At 39.0% G+C, this 23,710-nt stretch overlaps 1 protein-coding gene across 4 annotated transcripts in view; it reads right to left on the bottom strand.

Moving 5' to 3' along the window:
• The window catches only part of LOC116427695 (octopamine receptor beta-1R), a 101,884-nt gene that overhangs the window by 10,907 nt on the left and 67,267 nt on the right, over positions 1-23,710 (bottom strand). For 3 of the 4 annotated variants that reach the window (XM_031978353.2, XM_076364840.1, XM_031978351.2), the window contains one exon: positions 12,879-13,100. In XM_031978353.2, the coding sequence (XP_031834213.1) occupies positions 12,879-13,100 (222 nt within the window). Of the gene's footprint in view, positions 1-10,724; positions 11,545-12,878; positions 13,101-23,710 lie in introns of those variants that run through there. The other variant, XM_076364846.1, reaches the window with a different exon arrangement.

The following is a 23,710-nucleotide window of genomic DNA, read 5'->3' on the forward strand; positions in this document are numbered from 1 at the left end:
AACGAGTTGAACCGGCTCTAAAACGGGACTATAAAACAATGGCTCAGGGTACGGATATTCGACTTGGTTCACTCGATTCGTTGGAAGTGCCGAGAAGGAATCGGGGGTGGAGCACGGAACGGACGAGTTAATAAAGCGTAACGTACTACACGGACCGACACCTCGGCGAGCGCGGGATCGCGACGTTTTCCTGTCGACCCCGTTCCACGGAAACGTTTTTCGAGCGTCCTCGTCCCTTTTCCAGCTTCTTTCTTTATCCGCGTCCGCTCCCCCGCCGCCCGCTCGAAGAAATAATTCTGCCCTAAGCTTTTGTCTCTGTAGCTCGCGAAGACAGACGAATTTCTCAAACGAAATGCTCGCTCATTTGCCCGCCTGCGGTGAGCATTTGCAGTAAACCTGACCGGTTGCAAAGGGAAGACAATCTTTTCCGCGAATGATCTTAATTATTGAAGGATGGGAATATTTGTATTAATTTCGGTAGATCGTGAATTGTGAATTATTAATTGGTAAAAGTGATTTACATTTGTGGTATCTGAAATATTTGTATCTTTGTTTCACCGGATTTGAATAATTGATTGCGCTGGTATCGCCGATGAGAAGTTTGAAATACTGTGAGTGGATAAAATCTATTTAAACTCGTTGAATTTCGAATATTTCCCTCCCTGTTTCAGTGATTTTATAATCACTTTATTCTAATTCACCAATATCATTTCACCGCAGCACAAATACCTGGACAATTTCGTGCGTTTCAAGTTTCATTTTTCTCAATTGCAAATGACGAATTCAATGTGAAACTTCTTTGAAAGAGAAAACTCTTTCGGTGACTGTTTCCACTGATGCAAACATACTCTCAAAAGCGAATATTCAACTACAATCCCATCAACTTGACGATTCGCAGCTTCGCGAAGACCGCATAAAGGGGTGCGCAAGGTAAATAAGATTCCGAAGACTGCGCGAAATCGCCAAGGACGGTGATTCCGTGGTTGGAGATCATTAATCAAAGCGTTCATCTCGTTTTAACCGAAAAACCCCGTAGCGGGAAACCTATATGCGATCCTCTGAAATAAGAAAACGGAAAGGGCGCAGGGGGTGATGAAGATAAACGGGACCACGCCGCGAATGAGATAAATAACCTTGAACGATCAGTCGAATTTTATTCGGACAGAGGCACTCGTAAAAGCGAGCATGGGCTACCGCTCGACGTATCGTGCGGTTTGGCTGGTACGTGGTTGGAAACTTGAAACAAAGTCACGCGACCAGGAAAAAGGAAAGATGTTCCCGCAGGAGAAGCGACTCGGATGGCCCCGAAAAGGGTGGACAGGAATAAATAAACGAGAAACCGCACCGATGACCTCAGCCGATCCGACGAGACCGTTGTAAACGCTTGGGAAATGAATGTTTGCCCCCGAAGTCGCGGATTCACGTGAACAATATTGTAGGATTGCGACGATGCGGCGGTACTCTGACGTTTAACGAACAGTCTATTAACACCAAAACTACCAAACGTGTCAATGTAGCCTATTCCTGACTCTTTCTTTTTGCAATTGTTAACACGTTGAGTGCCATGGGGGTCACCGATGACCTCAACCAAATCGAATTACTATAGTACTTGAAAACATTTATATATTACAAACAATGCTACCTAATGCAGCGACATTGAGCAAGATGAGCGCGTAATAATGATAACGCGATTCAATCAAATGATTTAATATTATATTTTTTCCATTTTGTGTATTTTGTTATATGATATCTGCGGCGTTCAACGTGTTAAAATGCTAACAGATGTTTCTCTGAGAAATTATTAAAGAAATTGATTTAGCAATGCGCAAACTGAATTGTAACTAAAGTTTCAATAGATACCCTTGGAGTTTCTATACAGGAATTTGAAAATGCCAATTTTATTGCTCGGTAGGTTTAGTGTTAAGCTGAATGATTAACGACAAAGATGTATGATCAGCTGAATTGAACACACCGGATTGATGGTCATATGTAACTGCGAGCAAAATATGTTTTAAATAGAAAGCATCGGTGACTCCTCAGACCCGCTGCTGATGACAGCTGCAATGCTAGCGAAACGTTCGGAAAGAAGTCCCCACAATTTACACCCAGGAACTTTGAACACTTCTCATAGTATTAGTATATCTAAATCTGCATGCAATTAGTATGTAATCTTTGTGCAGTTATTATGCAATGATTATTCATTTATTAGACGATTATTATGCAGTTACTATGCAATTATTATACAATTCTTATGTAATTTTTATGTACCTTAAGCCAACTGCAAGATATCACGTTTCATTGATTTAGTTCTGATTTTAATATGATCGCTCAAGAATACATAATATCAGGATTATAATGCAAACAGAACGCGATGGGATAGGAAGATACAGGGCTGCGTAAATTTCGTGGACGTCGCCGGCGGTATCGCTGAGACGTAGGAATTAATGGAATATTTAGAGTCCTCCAAAGTAAACCTACCCTCCGAAGCATTTATTTACATGAGAAAGTTAAGTACTTTCCAGAGCGAAAAGTACTTCATTAAGAATATTACACGAACTACCGCCGTAAGTCGAAGGAACTTAATCATTCGGATTAAAAAAAACGTCTCTACTTCGTTTCCCTGAATATCCAATTTGCAAGAATACATTCGCCAGTTTAAATACTTCCTGTTTCCCGAACTTAAGAAGCTAATCTTATGTTTCAAATATCAATGTCGTTAGATTATTTAATTTTTAATTAGACGCAACATTGTTGTAAAATTTAGTGAAAAGTCCAAGGAACCATCGGACCTTCAAGACGCCAGGTAAGGTAAAGTTCGTTCGTACCAGTTACACGACCCGTTACCTCGTTACTGGTTATCGATGGGATTAACCTCGTGACCCGGAAAGCTTCTGGATTCTAAGATAACCTCTTACGAATACGCCAATGTCCACGTTTCACGGGGTTCGAGCCAATCGAAATCGATACTCGGACTGCATGGACGCTCGGTCGCAACCTCAACGACTGTGCAAATACACTTAATATGAGAAGAATAATTAACGTGTCAAGCTCTGATAACTGTTACTGATTAGTTCTCATGAAATCTTAGTAGACAAATCTGTAGCTAATTCTTTTAAAATATACGTGAGGACAGAAATAAATATTCTGGAATAAAAGTCAGAATTATACGTATTTTTTATGTAAAAAATAATAGTAATACTCTTAATCAAACAATGAATTAGAAAATAAGTACAATTTTAATTTTCACAGCAACTTTCGAGGGTAACATCTAACATTAACATTAAACGCGTTAAATTGCACCCATTAAACCATAATTGCGCTCATTATCTTACTCATTAGCCGTTGAACGTAAACATTGTTCCTTTTATTTTCCCTTCACTCTTATACCTTTAATGACCATATATAATAAAAACAAATTACTACTATCATTTAGCATGAAATAACATTATAATAGCTTTCATTATCCCACACCTTAATCTCTAAGGGCAAACTTCCAAAACTTCTAAATCTTCGTTTACTTTCACAGCTGTAATAATCGCAGCTAAAATAAACACTAATCATTGAAACATTTACTAAAAATCTACTATTACTGTCTACTAACCAGTCAGATATATGGCTACAAAATAAAGATAAACAAAACGTTCGATGCGACATTTTTCTTAGTGAAAATGGAAAGGAAAGGAAAAACGAGCATTGAATAACTGATTAATCGGACAATACAGGAATTGATGTAAAACTAAACGAACGAATGAAAATGCAGGATTTTCATTGAAATTTGAAAACCGGTCATCGGACCGGTTCGTGGCGGAAGTTGCTCGCGTAATTTGTTTCGGCGAGCATTTGAAATAGAGACGGTCAATGAAAAGAAATCAATGGCTGGCGTGTCCCATTTCGCGGACAGTCGAGCCGCCATTTCGTTTCAATATTCTGCCACCGGTCCATTACGCAAAACCAGAAAGTGGCCCATAATTCCCGTTGATAGCCGAAAAATGGCATTCTCTCTCGGACACGGACGTACAAGAGAAAAAAAGCATAGTACGCTGAGCTGACTGGATCACGAATTAAAAATTACGGTCGTTTTCATAAATCGTAAAACTTTGAAAAAAGAGGCGGCGGAAAACATTTTATCGGGCCAATATCCATTCGTCGGCCGCGTAATGATGTATCAACATCTAAACGTTCCTTTGGCGTGCGCTCCGGGCCATTCGCGCTCGCTGGACTGAATAAAATGATTCGACGGTCCTGTTTAACCTTGGAAAAACTCGATAATTTGTGACGCACACCGCGAAATGATTGCTTTGCACTCTGCTCCACGCGTTTCTGTAGATTGTGGTCTACGTTGGGTAACTATAACGGAATTTCTTATACGTTTATTTGTTCATGGTAATTATTTGTACACAGTGGTGCTAGAATTAGAATTTTGTTAGTTTTTCTGAATAGTTGTTGTATTTATTAGTGTTATTATTTGTTTATAAATAGAGTGAACATCATTTAATCATTCTAAAGAATGATACTCGCCAGTTCTTTAGTTCTTTACACTTATTCATTTCTTCTAAGTTATTCCTTTAGTTTATTCGAATAACTGATTTTTATTCGTTTTACTTACTTAACTAATTATAGTTACATGATAATATAGTTAACGTCGAATTCAATTTTATTAGTCGTTTTTGTCGTGTACCTTGTTTTCCACCGACTATGTTCGGTAGTTAAACTAGTACTTCGCACGCCGAATTAACTTTGTGCGAATTTTTAGGTTTGTGAAGTGGACTGTATTTACTTGTGAAAATCAGTGTAGTGACTCGAAATATGATCGATGTTCTCTATTTGCTTGGTTGACTATTTGTTTCCAACTATGATTCTCGACTCGCTATTCTCGACTCGCTATTCTCGACTCGCTATTTTCGACTCGCTATTTTCGACTCCTATTCTCGACTCGCTAATCTCGACTCCTATTCTCGACTCGCTAATCTCGACTCCCTGGGCCTCCCAGAATCGTCTTCGACGACACCTCCGCAATGTCGTCTTCGCGGGGGTGAAGACGTTCTGGTTGGCCCTTTTTGATCTGAAATGGTTGTGGAAGGGAGACACAGTCCCTTCCCTTCTAGTCTTCCTAGTTGCTAAAGTTAATAACTAATTCGTCCCGTTTGCAATCGCCGACCGTGGCAGGTAAAAAGCAAGAAACGCTTGGCCTTAGTAGCACATGCTAAACGGATGGGCAAGAGAGTTAAAGATACTGGTGACTGGACACCAGATGTAAACAATAGGTAAAGAAAATCTACAGCAATAATCGCGGGCCTTATGGGTTCAGGGATTTATGGCTGCCACGGTCCCTTCTCGTAATACCGTAAAGACGATTGCAAGTTGTGAACGGGACGAAGGCTCCTATTATTTCGAAAAAACTACCAAATGTACAATAAGCCGTAGCAAACATAAAAGGTGTATGCAAACTAAAAAGTATGATGGTTCTAAGGGGTCGGAGGAAACGTTAAGGCTGTAAGTGGCCTTAACATACCGCCCCCCTTGAACGGTTCCGTTCAACATGTCTAAACTATTACATTAAACTGTGAAGTCTGGAGAGTGCATAATCATAAAAAACTAACTTATATCTATACACAAAGGCCTATACGTATATACAATGAACTATAGATGCTACGCTCAGTCTATCGGTAGTGGCGCAAGTCCTTTTACACTCCGTTTGTACCCTCCTAGCGGTGTCTTCACAGTCACCACACGGATAATCTTGTCGTCCCCTGGATGTACCTCCAAGATTCGGCCCAATTCTCACTGCAACGGTGGAAGGTTGTCCTCTCGTATGAGTACCAGTGTCCCTTCCTGAATACCTGCACCTTTGAGTATGTTGCCACAATGACAGCCTTTTGATATGCACATCTGTCCACTCATATTCCGGTAGGGTTCGTAACGAATCACCAATTAGGAAGTGTGCAGGTGTTAGTGCGATATAGTCATTAAGATTAGAGGATAGGGGTGTTAGTGGTCGGGATTTTAAGATAGCCTCGATCTCGATTACTATGCTGTTCAATTGTTCGTACGTGACCAGTGCGTCTCCGATCGTAGCTTTTAAGTGGTTTTTAAAAACCTTCACCGTGGTAAGGTTTGTGACTAATTCTAAATGAGTTGCCTTTGTGGCAAAGCATACAAACACTACAACGTATCCCTTGATTCTATTTATATTTGTGTGTTTCCGTTCCTTTAGAAAGAATGGTCCGCAATAATCGACTCCCTTTATTACCGCGTGGTGCGGCAGGTAGAAACCCTCGGTGAGCTCGTCTCCGCTGACCTGTGTCATGTGCCCTAACCGTTCGTAATCCTTTAAAAATTCCCGATATCCTGTTAACAGTTCATGATTGGAATGTAATTTCCGTTCTAAAGCATAAAATCCCTTTAGCGCTATCTCTCGCGAACTCCCTAACCGTTGTTTATTTTTTATGTTGAACGGTAATCTTACGCAATATCGTCCGTCTGCATCTCGTATTGTACCCTGTTTAAATGAAATTTCCGCGGCCCTTTCTTCTTCTGATAAATACGATTTCTCCGCGACTTCTTCTATCTTCCGGAATTTGTTTAACGTTTTATCTAAACTCGACGTAACAAGGAACGATTTTACTGATGGGTTCTTATATGCGGGTTGCAAATCTGTTTTGCCGGTAACTATCCATCCTAACCTAGTTTTCTGCAATATGATACTGTTGTTATTTAATTTAATTTGTCCAATGCTTAATAGGCTGAAGAACAATGTATTGCCTAATAACGCGTCTATCTTCCCTGGCTTATGGAATTCCGGATCTGCTAACGCGATGTTTTGCGGTACTTGAATCGCGGTTCTGTTTACTAGTCGGGATGGTAATAATCCGGTAATCGAGGGTACAGCAATCATCGATATCGGACTGGAAAAATTACTATTCCGCGCCTTGACTATTGTTTTTACACTATATTGTGCCCTGGTCGCCTGCTGACCTAAACCTGATAGCGTTAAATTTACGTTATGCTTACATAATTGCAATTTTTCGGCTAGTTCACTGGTTATAAAATGCGTCTGAGATCCCCCGTCTAATAAAACGCGGCACTCGTGTTCCTTGTTGAATTTGTCTAATATTTTTATCCGCGCTGTACCAAGCAATATTTCTGAATCGCATGTGACTGTTAACGCAGTTGCATTGGCTCCCGCGTTTGTTATTTGAGCTTCTACTTGGGTGTTACTAGTGTTCATATTGACCCGGTGTTCGTGATTAAAATGTAATAATGTATTGTGCCTTTGATTGCATTTCCTGCACCCGTTTGCTTGACACGTGGCGACTAAATGTCCAGTTCGGAAGCAATTAAGACATAATTTATTCCGTTTTATCACCTCTAATCTATCCCGAATTGAAGCTTGCAAAAAATGTTTACAATAGTAAATTTCGTGGTTCTCGTTACACATGACGCACTTAGTATTTGTCGTCGCTACGTGGATGTACCCCCTTGCATTAACCTTGTTTCGTAGCGGACGATCTTGATACGGAACCCGTTTCATTGTGTTAGAAAATTCCGCTTCAATCTCCTCGCCACGCGCTTGTTTGTTTACAAAACTAACTAATTGTTCGAATGTCGGCATCTCATCATTTTCTAACGTGCGTTCCCATCCGCGTCGAGTATTTTTGTCTAGCTTTTTTCCTATCAAATAAACTAATATCGCGTCCCATTGTTCTACGGGCTGACCTAGAGTGGCGAGTGCATTTACATGCATTTGAGCCTGTTCCGCCCATGATCTGAGGCTCGAGGGTGCATCGCGAGTTACTTCTGTTAATTCAAATAACGTTTTCAAATGCGACTGTACGATTTGTCGCGGTCTGTTGCATCGCCTTTGTAACAAGTCCCAAGCGACCCGGTAGTTCGGTTCTGACGCGTTTAACGAGGTAATTACCGACGCAATTTCTCCGCGAAGTGCATTTTTCAATAGATGGAATTTTTGTACCGCAGGTAAGTCTAAATTGTCGTGGACCAATGTTTTAAAGGTATCATGGAAACTGTGCCATTCAATGGGATTACCGTCGTATGGTTTTATCTCTATTTTTGGTAGAAGGGTACTTTCTTGCCTTACCGTTACGGTATTTGGCGAGTCTGTGAATCTACCTGTGCTTGCTAAATTACTAGGGGTTTGTAATCTCTCAATTCGGCGGTTTAGGAGGCTACTTATCTTAAAATAGTTTCGTTCGAACTGTTCTCTTTCCGAATCGTGATCGGAAACCTCGTCCTCTAACTCTATGCTTGACTGAACGTTTTCAAAGCTTGTATTTAACTCTATCACCTTTTCCTTGCGAATTTGTAATTCATGAATGTCAAACTGATCGTCCTCACCCAGATATGTTTCTATCCGCGTAAGTTGCCCTTTAATTGTGGCTCGTTGTCTCTTAAGACCCTTTAATTGAGCTGTCTCAGGTACGTTCGTCATATTGCGATAATTGAACAACTAATGGAATCGAGATCGCGACTGGTCAATAAGGAACAATGTGTGAAGGAGTGGTGATTTCTAGACTCACCCTACAGGCGTCTGAGCTTCTAAATAATGCTACGGCTGCGAATCCTTGAGACTGCTGCAATGCCTTGATGCTGCTGCGATGCCTTGATGCTGCTGCGATGCCTTGATGCTGCTGCGATGCCTTGATGCTGCTGCTATGCCTTGATGCTGCTGCTATGCCTTGATGCTGCTGCTATGCCTTGATGCTGCTGCTATGCCTTGATGCTGCTGCTATGCCTTGATGCTGCTGCTATGCCTTGATGCTGCTGCTATGCCTTGATGCTGCTGCTATGCCTTGATGCTGCTGCTATGCCTTGATGCTGCTGCGATGCCTTGATGCTGCTGCGATGCCTTGATGTATCCGCTGTCCGACGGCTGCTTCCCCGGTTGAGGCGTCCAAATCTGGCTGCTTCCTCAGTTGAGGTGTCCGATACGGCTGCTTACGAATAACTCAGCTTCACCGGCGACGTATTATCCTACGGTGATGCTGTTGATCTGCCCTCTCCAAAGTGAGGCTAAGATCCCAATATATGAACTGCTTTTCTGCTGCACTACAAGCTCTATACTTGCTAACAATTGTCAATGATGTCCAAGGAGGATGTACTAATTACAATTGAGTCACTCCTCGGTAGTCACTACACTGCTCTATGTTTCTATATTTGCCGAAAGATCCGGCTCGAAGGACCAAATGTCGTGTACCTTGTTTTCCACCGACTATGTTCGGTAGTTAAACTAGTACTTCGCACGCCGAATTAACTTTGTGCGAATTTTTAGGTTTGTGAAGTGGACTGTATTTACTTGTGAAAATCAGTGTAGTGACTCGAAATATGATCGATGTTCTCTATTTGCTTGGTTGACTATTTGTTTCCAACTATGATTCTCGACTCGCTATTCTCGACTCGCTATTCTCGACTCGCTATTTTCGACTCGCTATTTTCGACTCCTATTCTCGACTCGCTAATCTCGACTCCTATTCTCGACTCGCTAATCTCGACTCCCTGGGCCTCCCAGAATCGTCTTCGACGACACCTCCGCAATGTCGTCTTCGCGGGGGTGAAGACGTTCTGGTTGGCCCTTTTTGATCTGAAATGGTTGTGGAAGGGAGACACAGTCCCTTCCCTTCTAGTCTTCCTAGTTGCTAAAGTTAATAACTAATTCGTCCCGTTTGCAATCGCCGACCGTGGCAGGTAAAAAGCAAGAAACGCTTGGCCTTAGTAGCACATGCTAAACGGATGGGCAAGAGAGTTAAAGATACTGGTGACTGGACACCAGATGTAAACAATAGGTAAAGAAAATCTACAGCAATAATCGCGGGCCTTATGGGTTCAGGGATTTATGGCTGCCACGGTCCCTTCTCGTAATACCGTAAAGACGATTGCAAGTTGTGAACGGGACGAAGGCTCCTATTATTTCGAAAAAACTACCAAATGTACAATAAGCCGTAGCAAACATAAAAGGTGTATGCAAACTAAAAAGTACGATGGTTCTAAGGGGTCGGAGGAAACGTTAAGGCTGTAAGTGGCCTTAACAGTTTTTGTCTTTTATCTAGTCAGGTGAATACAATATTTTGTCAACATTGATTTTATTGTTTAGGAGTGAATAATTGAGAAGATAATTTGAAAGTAACTAGTTCTGAATCATTTGATTCGCGATCAAATTCGGCCAGGTATATTTTCCATGCTTACCGGATGCGCGCCACGTCAGGTCCCTATGCGTCACGAATGATTTCTCTTGCGCGCATACCAGTGACGGTTTAAGCACAATTTACCGATGCCGGTATGCAGACGATCCACGGGAAATGTCCTACCAATTCTGACAAATGTATTCTGCTCGGTTATCACGGCACACGGGACGCTACCGCATACCAGATCTGGACCGAGCCCTTTGTTTATTGAATTTTCATTTCAAAAGCGTCATTGTTCTCCGTTCAAACGGTCCGTCTATCTAACGCTCGAAAATGTGTGTTCCGTAGCAAATATCCTGACGAGCCAAGAATAACGTCTGTTTCTATTTTTGGAATTCGCATCGATACAGAATACTTTGATATTCATCTAGTACGTATTAAATACACACATTCGAATAATAAACCATTTTTTTCGCACATTCTCGTTGTTACTATAAACACAAGTTATCCAAAGTACGAAACGAAAGTCAATAATTACTAGCATAACAAAATTATTCATTAGAGGACACAATAATATTTATTACTATAATACAATATAATAAAATAATATTCATAATTACACTATATAATAATACAATAAAACAATATAATAAGAAAATAAAATACATAGTTACATATCTCATAAAAATGCAATGATATTACTTATATCGTAACATTTAGTATCATTATCACCTACTACAATACTATATAATTAATTATCATAACAAAGGAACATCCGAAACATTTAAAGCAGAAAACGCGACAACTGAAAGCATCGTCGCCGTTAGCGCACGAGCTACGGGTGGCAGTAAAATGGCGGCGCGCGATCGACTGCAGTTGCAATATTTCGAAACAAGCCCCGAACGTCGTGCACAAGTGTGTCCGCGCCCGAGTCGAGTCTCGAGTCCTGTACAACCCACTTGAGATCGTGGCTGCACAGTAGCTTCTTTCTCCATGAGACGGTATCGATCGGGCCCTGTGCCACCCCCTGCACCCACCCACCGCAAGCCCAGCGCGTCTTCAAACCCTTAGAAATTTCGGGATGCAACCGCAATATCGAAAGTGCTCGAGTACTCGAGGCTGGCCCATCGAAATTCCATTCAAGGAGGAGGACCTACTTTCCCGCCCTCGGTGCTCGATTTTCTTTTTTTCTTTTTTGCCCGCCGACAGAGAGAACGTTTAAAAGACAAAAGAACGTTAAGGGAGGACGCCGGACGAAGAAGGGCGTTGACTGAGGTGTGCTGAGGAATTTGCATCTCGGTTTTCGAAGGGAACAGTAGGAACTGCAACTGCCGGTTTCTCGTTTTCTTGACTGCGTTTCTCTTTGAAAAGTGTCTTTAAAGAGGCAGTCTTTGAAAAGAATACCCTGGGAATAAGAAGTTTTATTCGTTATTAACACCCAGACAACCACCTGACGAAAACTGTAATTTTCGCTGCCATTAGGCACCGGAAAAAGTTCTTGAGGGTCCTTAAATTTGAATTTCAACACAGAGAACGATTTTGTAAAATGATTCGATAAATTGTTTGATGTTTGAGATTATTCCGTATTGCATTGCTATATTGCATTTTTTTCTATCACGATTTATTATGATATCTAACAGCATTGTTTAGTGTTACGTTGTGTATTAGCTTGAAGGTTACTTTTAAATCTTCGTTCCATCATGGTTATATTTAGAGTAACTAATCCATGCTTATAAATTCTTTTTATAATACTTTTATGTAACATGTTAGCCATGAATATCGTTGTTGAATTTTAGTCTTTGTAGCGTAACATTGAATTTTAATTAACTGAAATCGACTTGGGCCAAGTGTTGTCTCCATCAATAAAATTTCAGCAACTGCTGGCTGAATAGTATCGAATACTACACCGTTAGGAATATCGAGCAATCCGGTTTCGAATAATTCGATGCAACTAGTTCCGAAGTAGTTCTGCGCCGTGTAGACGCTTAATGCCCGCTTTCTTCGTTTAATATATTTAAATGAGTTTTCTTAATCGCCTGAAAGCCAGTTTCGCCGGGATTCCGTTTCCTCAGAACTCATTAAACTAAACTCGACCCGACAAAAAACAAACTGGGAGGACCAAATCCTCTATGGAATGGAGCTTTACAATTACTATAGAGTGCATTGTAAATGCTGTTCTTAACGATCAGGATTTCTCGTTGGAATTATTCAATGCTCATTAATTAATTCACTTACAGCTATTCTAACTGATAACTGATACTTTGTAACCAAAGACTGTAACTAAAGACTATACATGTCTATACGCACAATTGCAGAGACATTACTTTTATTATTCAAAAAATCCAAATTAATTAATTTTAATATTAAATCTGATTATTTTGAAAACTACATTTCCAGATATAGGAATTATATCCCTACCAACATCACAATAACATTAAGGTCTCGAGTCTACAAGAAAAGCTTCCATTGATCACCTTTTCTCGTTTTTTCATTTAATTATTGACAAAACTAAGAAAATTATGAGAGAATTTAATTATTTACAAACTTGAAATATATACGTTCTAATTTGACAAACATATTTTACTTTAAATTTCGGGATAAATTTACATTACTATATTTTATTTTAAATTTCTTCTAGAGTCTCTACTTTTATCTTGACTATTGCTCGACCAATTATATCGGGTAGTCAGAGTTCTACTATATTTTACGAAGAACACTGAAGGATAAAGCACTGCTTACCAAAGAAAGAAGGGGAGCCAACAAGCCAGAAACGCAGACATGATGATTCCCAGAGTCCTGGCAGCCTTTCGTTCCCTCCTCATTTTACTGCTGCTCGCGATCGGTGGATCCTCCGGCTGTGGATCCGGCGAGGACTGATCCACCGTCGGCAACGACGTCAGACCAGCAGAAATGCCGTTGATCTGAAGATGTTTGTTCAAAAGCGCCGCCGCCACCTTGCTCCTGTAACAAAGCGTCCCATTTTCGTTGTACTTATAGCTGGCTTGGTGACGGGATGGAAATTATACACTGTTGTTTCCCGCCACAGCCCCGCGATCCCAGCTTAACAATAACAAAAGTTTTCATTCGCATTATCGTTCGGCTGACGCTCGCTGGATTTCCCGGTTGGGGTGGAACGGGACATTTGCAACAGGGAACTTGGACTGCGAAAGGATTAAAGGTAGTGGAAAGAAGACAGGAATTTTGTCGTTTAATTGACGCGAGTTAAAGAGGATTGGAAAGGATTGTGACGGGTCAAAGTGGACGTAAGTTTATGCAAGCGGTTGGAGGTGAGTCACAGCGAATCGAAGTTGGGTTTAGATTTAATCTGGATTTGGTCAATGTGAATAGGAGTGAAACAAAATAAGTCAGAATGATTCACCATGAATCATAGTGAATCGTAGTGAATTACAGCGAGTCACAATAAATTGAAATGCTTATGTTTGAATTATTATGGATCAAAGTAGATCAAAGTGGTCCAAAGTGGTTCAAAATGATTCACAGTAAATAATAATCAATTATAATTAGTAATACAATAGTTATTTGAAATGCTTAAGTTTGATTTATTGTGGCTCAAAATAGACTAAAGTGGTCCAAAATGGTTCAAAGTCACAGTGAATCATAGTGAATCGTAGTAAATTAAACTGCTTAACATTCAGTTATTATAGAACTAGATTGGGCAAAATGGATCAAAGTAGGTCAAAGTAGTTTATAGTGAATCACAGTAAATCAGTGTAGATCAAAGTGTTTAACTTTAGATTAAATTTGGCTTTGGTTAAAAACAGGATGAAGTTAGTTCAAAATGAATCATGTTCGAACAAAGTATTTAACTTCGGAGCTAAATTAAATCAAAGTGGAGCAAAGAAATACTTCTAAAAGTTTTTAAAAAATCCGACTTCTCGGTGTAGTTGCACAATCTATTTAAAAACTGGAAGAAAAGAGAATTGCAACTCGTCCCGTAGGAAACTGAAATTAGAATCTTTCATCTGAATAACTTAAGGTATTCCCGTTTTCTTTGATCATCTCGCGACTTTCCCGTTCGAAAAAAGAAAGTTCAAATGATAACCTGATAAGGTGAAAGATGGCGGAGAGAGTAACTATTCGCATACTTTCAATGTTACTTACATCAAAGCAACACGATTTAACGCCACGCACTACCGTGAAAGTAATCGAGGCAACTTTTATTAGCTTCCCGGAAAATTGCTTGTACATCCTGATCGCAAACTTCCATCTTTGATCTGAATCCCATCTTGATCTTTTCAACCAGCTTACGTATTACCAAGGGAATCATGTTTTCCACGATACTTTAGAAAGTTTGTACTACGTAATACTGAACTGTATATATAAAGCTGCAACATGAAAACAATGTCCTTGGGAAGTCAATTTTTTAGTGTCGCCGACTCTAAAAATTACGTTATTTTCTATTTCAAAAACTTCCCGAAATTAGCATCCTTCTAATATTTCAACAAAATCCAAACCGTGCCTAAAATATTAAAAATATAAGTATGAACCTTTCTAATTTTCAACAAAATCTATAGCATTTCCAAAATATTAAAATTAAAATATGAATTTATCTCATCTTTAAAAAGACCCAAAGCATTTCTAAAATATTAAAATTAAAATATAAATCTTCTTAACTTTCAACGAGACCCATCGAATTTCTAACCTACTAAAATATCAGCCTCTTAACCTCAAATGAATTTATCTTTTACGTAGACATTATATCAACATATTCTAACGAAATTTCTTCGCTCAAATCCCTCAATTGTACAACCAACAATAACTCAATCCGATTCGCGCAACTATCACGATCCGAACTTCGAAAATAACCGCAGGAACACTCACAGTTACCATAAAACCATGAAACGAGTCAATGAAATCCCAGTTGTACCTAACAGAATCAAAGTTCTCGAGACGAAAACTCCTCGAAGTGGAATAAGAAAGACGGGACACGGCTCGCGGTGTCGATCCATTGATCCAGAGCCACCCAAGCTACCCGGAATACGATCGGGAAATGTGTCATCGACTTTCCCCAAGATGTCGGCTAACACTGTACAAAGAGAAAGAAGAAGGAGGGCTCTTTAAAGATTCCGATGCGGATCTCTGGCCCGTTAATTTGCCCCGAAAGCGCGAGCGAAACGTGATCGATCTTCTGGATACCGTCGATCTACCCTCTCCCTCTCCTCTCATCGTGTTCAAAGGGAAAAATTAAATCTGCGGCGGTGGTTCTCGACAGGCCTGCTTTCAGCTCTATCTCTCTCTCTCTCTCTCTCGCGCGCGCGCGCATTCTCTCGCTCTCTCCTTCCCTCTCCTCGCTTCAAAGGAATCTCGTTTCACCTGATGGATACTTCAGCGAGTGAGAATCGGGAATTCTCGGCACAAGGGCGTCTCTCCCCACCCCAAAAGCTGGAGGATTGTTTTATCGCGTCCGACCGATCCGATCGTTCCACTCGCCGCGTGGTTACGAGCAGTTCCTTCGTTTGCGAATGCCTCAAGATTCGACCGCACAGAGATTAACGTTAGATTCAGGGAATACGTTGACTAGATGAGTATTGAATTTTACGAACGTTGATTTATAGAAGTTCGACACTATCCCTATCGAAGGTATCGACAAACACCTTTCGAGATTCTATTAGGTTGTTGCGTATAAAATGTCGGATTTTTAAGTAAATATATAGAACTACATATCTTTTTTCAAAAGCTTTTTATTTAATTAAAATATGCTCCATTTACTTCAATACACTTTTCCCAACAAGATTTTAATGCATAAATGCCTGTCTTAAAGAAATTCTGATCTTTAAAATCGATAAACTCTGATATGGAATTTTTCAGGCTGTCTTCATTTTCATACTGTTTAGCCCGTAAGAACTGTTCTAAATGTTTAAAAAAATGAAAGTCGGTTGGCGAAAGATCCGGTGAATAAGTTGGGTGCTGCAAAATTTCATATTTTAATTCATTTAATTTCGCAATTGTTTTGTACGACGTATGCGGCCGAGCGTTGTCGTTGACAAGTATTGGGTCGTGACGATTAACAAGTGATGGGCGTATAATTTTCAACTTTTCATGCATTACGTCAATGTACTGGCACTACTTTTCGGCTGTAATTGTCTCCCCCGTTCGAAGGAATGAGTAGTGAATTACTCCAGTCACATTCCACCAAACTGTTATTAAAATTTTTCATGGGTGAAGTGATGGCGTTGAAGTATGAGCACAAGCCTTATCCCTATCAAGCCACCGAGAACACCTTTTCCTATTGTCATAAAGAACCTATTTTTCATCACAAATAATAATCCGATCGAAAAATGGCACTTGATGAAATCGAGTTAGTAATGATGAGCATACGTTCAACCGATTCAGCTTATTTCGCTCCGTTACTTCGTGCGGTACTCACTTATCTAGCTTCTCACCTTGCCAATTTCAGAAAGGTGTCGCTATATTGTTGTATGGTCAACTTTCATTCTGGTAGCAAGTTCTCTTGTAGATACAGTTGGATTCATTTCCACCAATGCTTTCAGAGCATGATTTTTCACAGACGTTTTGGGTCTTCCACGCGGTTCATTTTGTAGGGAAAAATCACCAGACCGAAAATTTTCAAACCAACGCTGCAGTTTTCGACCGTTAACAGTATTCTCCCCAAACGCCTGGTTTATATTGCGTGAAGCTTTTACAGCATTATTACCAAGTTTACACTCATATAAAAAAATTACACGAATATCGGATGAATTCATATCGGTATAAGATTCAAAACAAATAACAAAGGGAAACACTTTTGAGAAAATTTTCTTTGTTGAAATGTAACTCTGGCAATGGACAGGACGACTATAAACGGGGTTATGCAAAGAAAAAACATAACGAAAATGGAAAATACGTTATTTTGTCAGTTTAATCACTTATTAAGTCATTCGTTAATCATCTAGTTAATCTTATAATCGTTATTGGAACAATTGGAAAGTTAATTCAGAATATACGATTAAACTTGGAAAATAATTTTGATTGATGCAACATCCGTAGGAATGTGTATTTACCTTTTTCGAGAATAGAGTTAAGTGTAGTTTCGGGTGAATTTATTTGTATATTGTGTAGATTTGAAAACTAAATAAATGGTATACTAACTGTACATAGTATATTAGGTAGCGTAATTATTATAGTTATAATACTAGTGCAGTAGGTGTTAGAATTAAATAAATAGAATAAATAAAGATTACATCTGTATGTATAGATCTATGCTTGGATGTTTGTTGTATTTTTATGAGATACACAAAGGCCTTAACTTGAAAAAAGAATGAATACGAAAAATCGGAACTTCTCGGTTTGCCTGTTAGAATACAAAAATTCCTTCAGCTCCAAAGGATTTTAACAGATAATATACATTTTACTATGTTGCAAGAATATAAACATTGAATTTTCTTTGCAACGCGTTGGTATGATCTATTATTTAACTAGGAAGCAAAGGGCAGAATAAAGCATGCAACACAGCGCAGTAGGCAAACGCAGCAAAATAAATGCAAACACTGGCCTTGTCTGCTTTCGCGTGCTTTAAAAGGTTCATATATTCAGGTGATGACATACTGTTGCATCTGCAATGTTTACTGCCACATGCACGCGTACAGGCTCGCTAAGCTATGTTTTAGTAGCAAACGAAGTTCGTTTCTTAATCATTAATTATTATATCTTCGTCGTCCGGCAGTGGAAGCTGATAGTTCCTCGGTGGAAGAATTCAATTCGCTTTACGTGCCTTTCGTTTCGTCTGTAACGTCTGCACTATTACGAGCCTGCCACGGAGGAAAGTAATTCTACATCTAATCTTATTATCCCGCGCTTCCCTTCGATATAGTTATTCCCCGTCCGCGACGGGTATAATATAATCAAAACACAGAGTGCTCCGACGGCAATTGAATTTGGAGGAATTCCATTCGACTCGATTAAGCGGTTATGTTCGAAACACGCGCCAATATAATATGGCCGCTGAACTTTGTAATGGTGGACTGCGAATAAAAACAAGAGGAAACTATAGAAAAATAGAAAAGGGAAATTATGATAATCTGTAGAACTATAGAAAACTATCAATTACAATGATGATTTGGTTTATTTCAATTTAGTTTTTACCTTGAGCAATGATAGTAACATAGAAACGTTGTTTTGAATATATTTGTTAAACACTGAAAGTTTTAGAAAATATTCGAACAAATGTAGTTATCAGAAATAAATCAAGTTCGAATGCCGTATCATAAAACAACACACTCTGTTTTATTCGAGAGCTATTTAAAAATATTTGTTCGTTTTCTTTACAATTAAAATTCTACTGACAATTAACGTTCAATTAATGTCGTTCCTTCCAAGTTTCGGTCGCGATGGTTAGGAATATAATAATTTACCTGTGATATATACACACCGCGCGAATCAATGGCGAGTCTTCAAACATTCACCAACGTAATTCTGTTTGACCGCGAACGGCTTCTTCCTACTTTGCTGCTTATTCATCGCGAATCGATCGCTAATGCGTCACTGTTTCCGTCCCCAAACAGTGACCGGGCGAATTGATTCCTTTTAAAAAAGGCCTGATTCCACCCACGACCACGAAACTGAAAGAATTTTTCGTTTTCACGACCGAACGAGCGTAATACGTTTCTGGGGAAAATGTTCTTTGACGCTGAGAAATGTGAAGATGTATGATACACTTGCAATTTTCTGACGACGATCAATGTAACGGGTAGCGCAACGTTATGTCTCATGTCTGCTATATTAATACATTTTTTCATAATTCTATATTTTATTTAAACAGAATCTCCAAGCTTTAAACTTCAAATTGCTTGACATTGCAATTTCTTGTTTTTTAATTTGGAATGTTGTTTAACTTGAAGTGCACAGCTTTCGTTATAGAATTGAAATATAATATTGAGATACAGTTTATACAAAGTGAAAAATATTTGTTTGATTTAAGAACTTTCTTTGATGTCGAATCAAATAAAAATTGAAATCGTTTCAAGGATTCATTATTCTTTGGTTCAACGGTGAACAGTTGAAATTATATAGAGAACGTTGAATTTTTAGCTAAACGTGTACCGTATTCAATTGTAGCTTATCGATCACTACGACGGCGCAATAAATTTTTACTGAACTATTGTCAATTATCCTATAAATAGGAAATCGTTGCTTTATTTAGCCGAACCTTGACTAGAACAAGCATTCGTCATGGAACTATCGAATTCGCGGAGACAATAAAGTATAATAATATCTCCTAAAGTATTTATAGTTACATTATTTCACGATAAAATTGTGTATATTTTTCCTTCTATCACGTTATAAACGAATAATCTAATTCATCAAATAAATAAATATTAGTTTATGTATAGTTGCCCTTTTTTCTAGTATTTTAGTACTGTAATATCCTAAAATTCTAGTGTTCTGGTATTCTAATATTCTAGTATTCTGGTATTCTGGTATTCTGGTATTCTGGTATTCTGGTATTCTGGTATTCTGGTATTCTGGTATTCTGGTATTCTGGTATTCTGGTATTCTGGTATTCTGGTATTCTGGTATTCTGGTATTCTGGTATTCTGGTATTCTGGTATTCTGGTATTCTGGTATTCTGGTATTCTGGTATTCTGGTATTCTGGTATTCTGGTATTCTGGTATTCTGGTATTCTGGTATTCTGGTATTCTGGTATTCTGGTATTCTGGTATTCTGGTATTCTGGTATTCTGGTATTCTGGTATTCTGGTATTCTGGTATTCTGGTATTCTGGTATTCTGGTATTCTGATATTCCACTATTCTACTATTCTAACATTGTAGTATTCAAATGATTAGCCTTCGCCATAAAGGCGTTACTATGTATCTACCCCCAGCCAAACTATGTAAGGCTGGGGGAACATTTTGTGGAAAATAAACGCCTTTTATTCAAATGCTTAAAAAAATCTTCATTCTCAAATGATTAAAAAAAAAATCATTTCGTTTTCTGTTCCAAATCCAACTACCCAACAAATTAGTCATCATCCATAGCAAAAATAGCGTGAGACCGTAACAACTGCGGCAGTAGCTAAATTTTTCAAGCAGCCCCGATTCACATGGATCCCCTAAACTCGTTGGAACTCGGAACACGCCGCGCTGCGCCGAGGGCACAAGACTGTAAACTTTTAAAGCCGATTCACGCGACATTACAAGGGCCTTTGAATCTCCGGGAATCTGGCCATTCGACTCCTGGAGTCACATTGGTTAACAGGTCGAGAGGTAGCATGAAACTTTAAAAAGAAACTTGCTCGCCGAACCGGATACACCTTCGAAACTTTTAAGGCACCATCAATTAGCGTTTCCAGGAAGACTTCGCCGGAAACTTCCTCGAACATCACCGCTACCAGCTGAATCCGGCGAATCCCAGTTCGATCCAATCCGATCCGATTGTCTTCGGAATCCGATGCCGTTTTAATCGACGGTGGAAACTCATCAGGCTCCCGTGGATCAACTCGGCGAACGGCAGCACCGATTCTTGGAAAGAGGGACTCAGCGCCATGATTGGAATGTCTAAATACTTAAAGGGGACTCGATTAGCGCCTCGACTGCGAACGATCAAAGCCTGCTCGTTGATTGGAGCTGGAACATAGTAGCCAGCGATTGTCTCTTCTGACCCGGGGACTTAGAACAATTGCAGGTTTTTCTTTGGCATATTTCCAATCTAATGACAGCAAGTCTACTGGGAAGTCAACATCTCCGGTTTGGACTTTGCCGTGTATTCCATGAGAATCGATTTGAATGAAGTGAGAGAATGAAAGAGACTTTAAGCTACGTGAATGGAGTTATCTTGGATTGTTTCCATAAGAGAAAGTTGAAAAGTGACGAATTGAAGCATATTTATATTTGAATAAACGTATTTAGGTTTAAGTATTATATAGATAGGTAATAACAGTAGTAATAAGTTAGCGATAGAACTAATGAACATCTAGAAGCAACAGAAAATAATAATTCTGATGATATGATTAGCGTATTACTAACAATAACAATAATAAATTTGATTACAACGATATTAACGATAAATATATGCAAATACCTCCAACTCCACCAGTAATCCAATTATCTCCCGATTAGTATCTCTGATCTCTCGAGACGTTTTTAGCTACTTTTCCCCGTTTCCTCTCTTTTTTCTCAGTGAATGAAACAAGTAGAAGGCGAATTAGCAAAAGCAGAGGCGTGGTCGAAGGCGTCGCTGGTCCCCGTGTGGTACGAAGCGAGGAAAAATCCGTTAGATTAAGGCATGAGCTGAATAACACGAGTTCAATTTCCACCCTGAAGTTGAAAGAACCGTTCCGACGGTTAAGAGGCGGCCCGCGGATTTCACGAGCGCCGCGGATCACCGGAATAAAATTCACCAACACGGCGAACGGCCTCGCTAATTGCCTCGAATACCACGCCTAGGACTCTAAGCTGCGGAGATCTGTGCCGGAGCCACCGGTAAAGAAAGACTAGAAGTTGTTTCCGAGAAGGGTGGCTGATTACTTTTCGCTCGCCGTAGCCTCGCAAAGCATACCGTCGCGAAACGAGCGAATCTTTGTGTCCCTCGCGTCACTAATGAGTTCGGGTACAATTTCAGGAAAGTTAATCACTTTTTAATCAATTTAATTAACTGTTTTACCTTCTGCTAGACGATTTTCTTAGTGATCATTGGTCTGTTAGATTTATGTTAGGACATAATAACTTGTGAAATTGAAATGGAATTTTTTGATATTTGGTAAGTGTACGTTTAGTTCGAAGGTGAAACATTGATAATAGCGAAATGATCTTTTATTATACCATATTTTCTATACATTTCTTTTACTAATCGATATGGGGAAATTTGGATAAAACTGTGTATGTATTAAAATGTATATAATTTGGTTGACAAGATCAAATTCGATCTTCGAGTGTACCGTAAACGTTCATCGACAGAAGAATTGCTATCATAAAATTACGTCACTCTGGAAACTGATCAATTTTATCTGAAACACTTTTGAGTGGCGTCAACCGTTCCGAAGATATACGCGGTGATCGATTTTAAATGATTCACATCGCGAAACACACAAACCGCGGCGCTATCTGACACTCAACTGACAGAATGACGTGCTTATCGGTGGCCAATGAAATTTAACATACTCTCTGCCTATAAACTCGACGGCGAGGACAACGTTTCTAAACAGGCTGTACTGTAACCTCGGCGGTAACTTGTAATTTCGCGTAAGTTAATTAACCCTCGAACCATGATTAACCGAATACATTAACCAGGGGAGTGATATTGGATCACTTTTAAGCCATATTTGAATTTTTATTATATTAATCTTGCCGATAATATTAAAACATGTAAATTAAATATATTTTACAATAATAAAGTATTAAAATATTATTCAGCAGTATTTGCAGCATAAAGAAAGAAGAAAGGAATATAAACGTTGAATATTACGATGTATAAATATAAATTACTTAAATTAATTACTTTCAATTAAATATTACGATATATAAATATAAATATGAATGAATATTACGATATATAATATATAGATAAACGATAGTCGCATTCAAAAATAGACTTTTTATTACCAAATATATTTTTCTCGTATTTTCCATATGTTTCATATGTTCGCACCGAAAATATGAAAAAAATGTATTTGATAATAAAAAGTTAATTTTCGTATATAATTATTTTCTGTTCACTTTGACATTTATTTACATAGTATTTATTCATTCCACGCTTATTTATTCGATATTTATTTATCCTATATTTTCCGATTTCCTAGTAGAAAATAATTTTTTCTGTTTGTAATAATTGTTTCTGTACAAACATAGTTTGTACCATGTTTCGAGGAACATCCTGTACAGTTAAAAGTTGAAATGGGACACTCGTGTAAGGACGAATGATCGTACATGCATTTAAGAACCCGGCTAAGGGAAATGGGGAAATCGAGGTCCGGTACATAATTTTCCATTAAGCCGGGTTAAAGAAGACAATTATCCCGGCGATGTTGCCCGGCCGAACGATAATTCCACGATGCTCGTGACACTTCTGTCAATACAGGTAAGTTATCCTGCGCGTTGCCGAACGTTCCTCGATGTATAATGCAACGTGCATTATGCATACAGCCGAATCCGCCGACGTGCGTGCGCCGACTCCGACGATCGGCGAACGTTAATGCAGTGGTTGAATTTTTCATTTTCACCCCGGCGTTAGTTTGCTAGCCCCCGGTGACTCAGGCTGCATAACTGCGCGCCGCAAACCTGGATAAATAATATTAAAAAATTGACGATTCGAGGAATAAATCATCGTCTTTGGGGAAGATAGCAGCAGAAGAAATAAGAAGGTATTAACTTTACAGTAATGGAATATTTTTGAAATAATGGAATAATGAAATAATCAATCTTTTTCATAAAGAATGACCAGCTGCGTCGATTAATATCGATCAAATGATTATATGGTAATGTTGAAAGGAATTTTTTACGAAAAATATATTTTTAATAGGAGTTTTCTTTGTACTATTAAAAGTAAAGGATTGTGGTTATTGTTTTGAATGTTTTGCAAATGAAACTGAGCATTGATTCTTTCTGCAAGAAAATG

This window comes from Nomia melanderi, chromosome 1, assembly GCF_051020985.1.
Source record: "Nomia melanderi isolate GNS246 chromosome 1, iyNomMela1, whole genome shotgun sequence".
NCBI lineage: Eukaryota > Metazoa > Arthropoda > Insecta > Hymenoptera > Halictidae > Nomia > Nomia melanderi.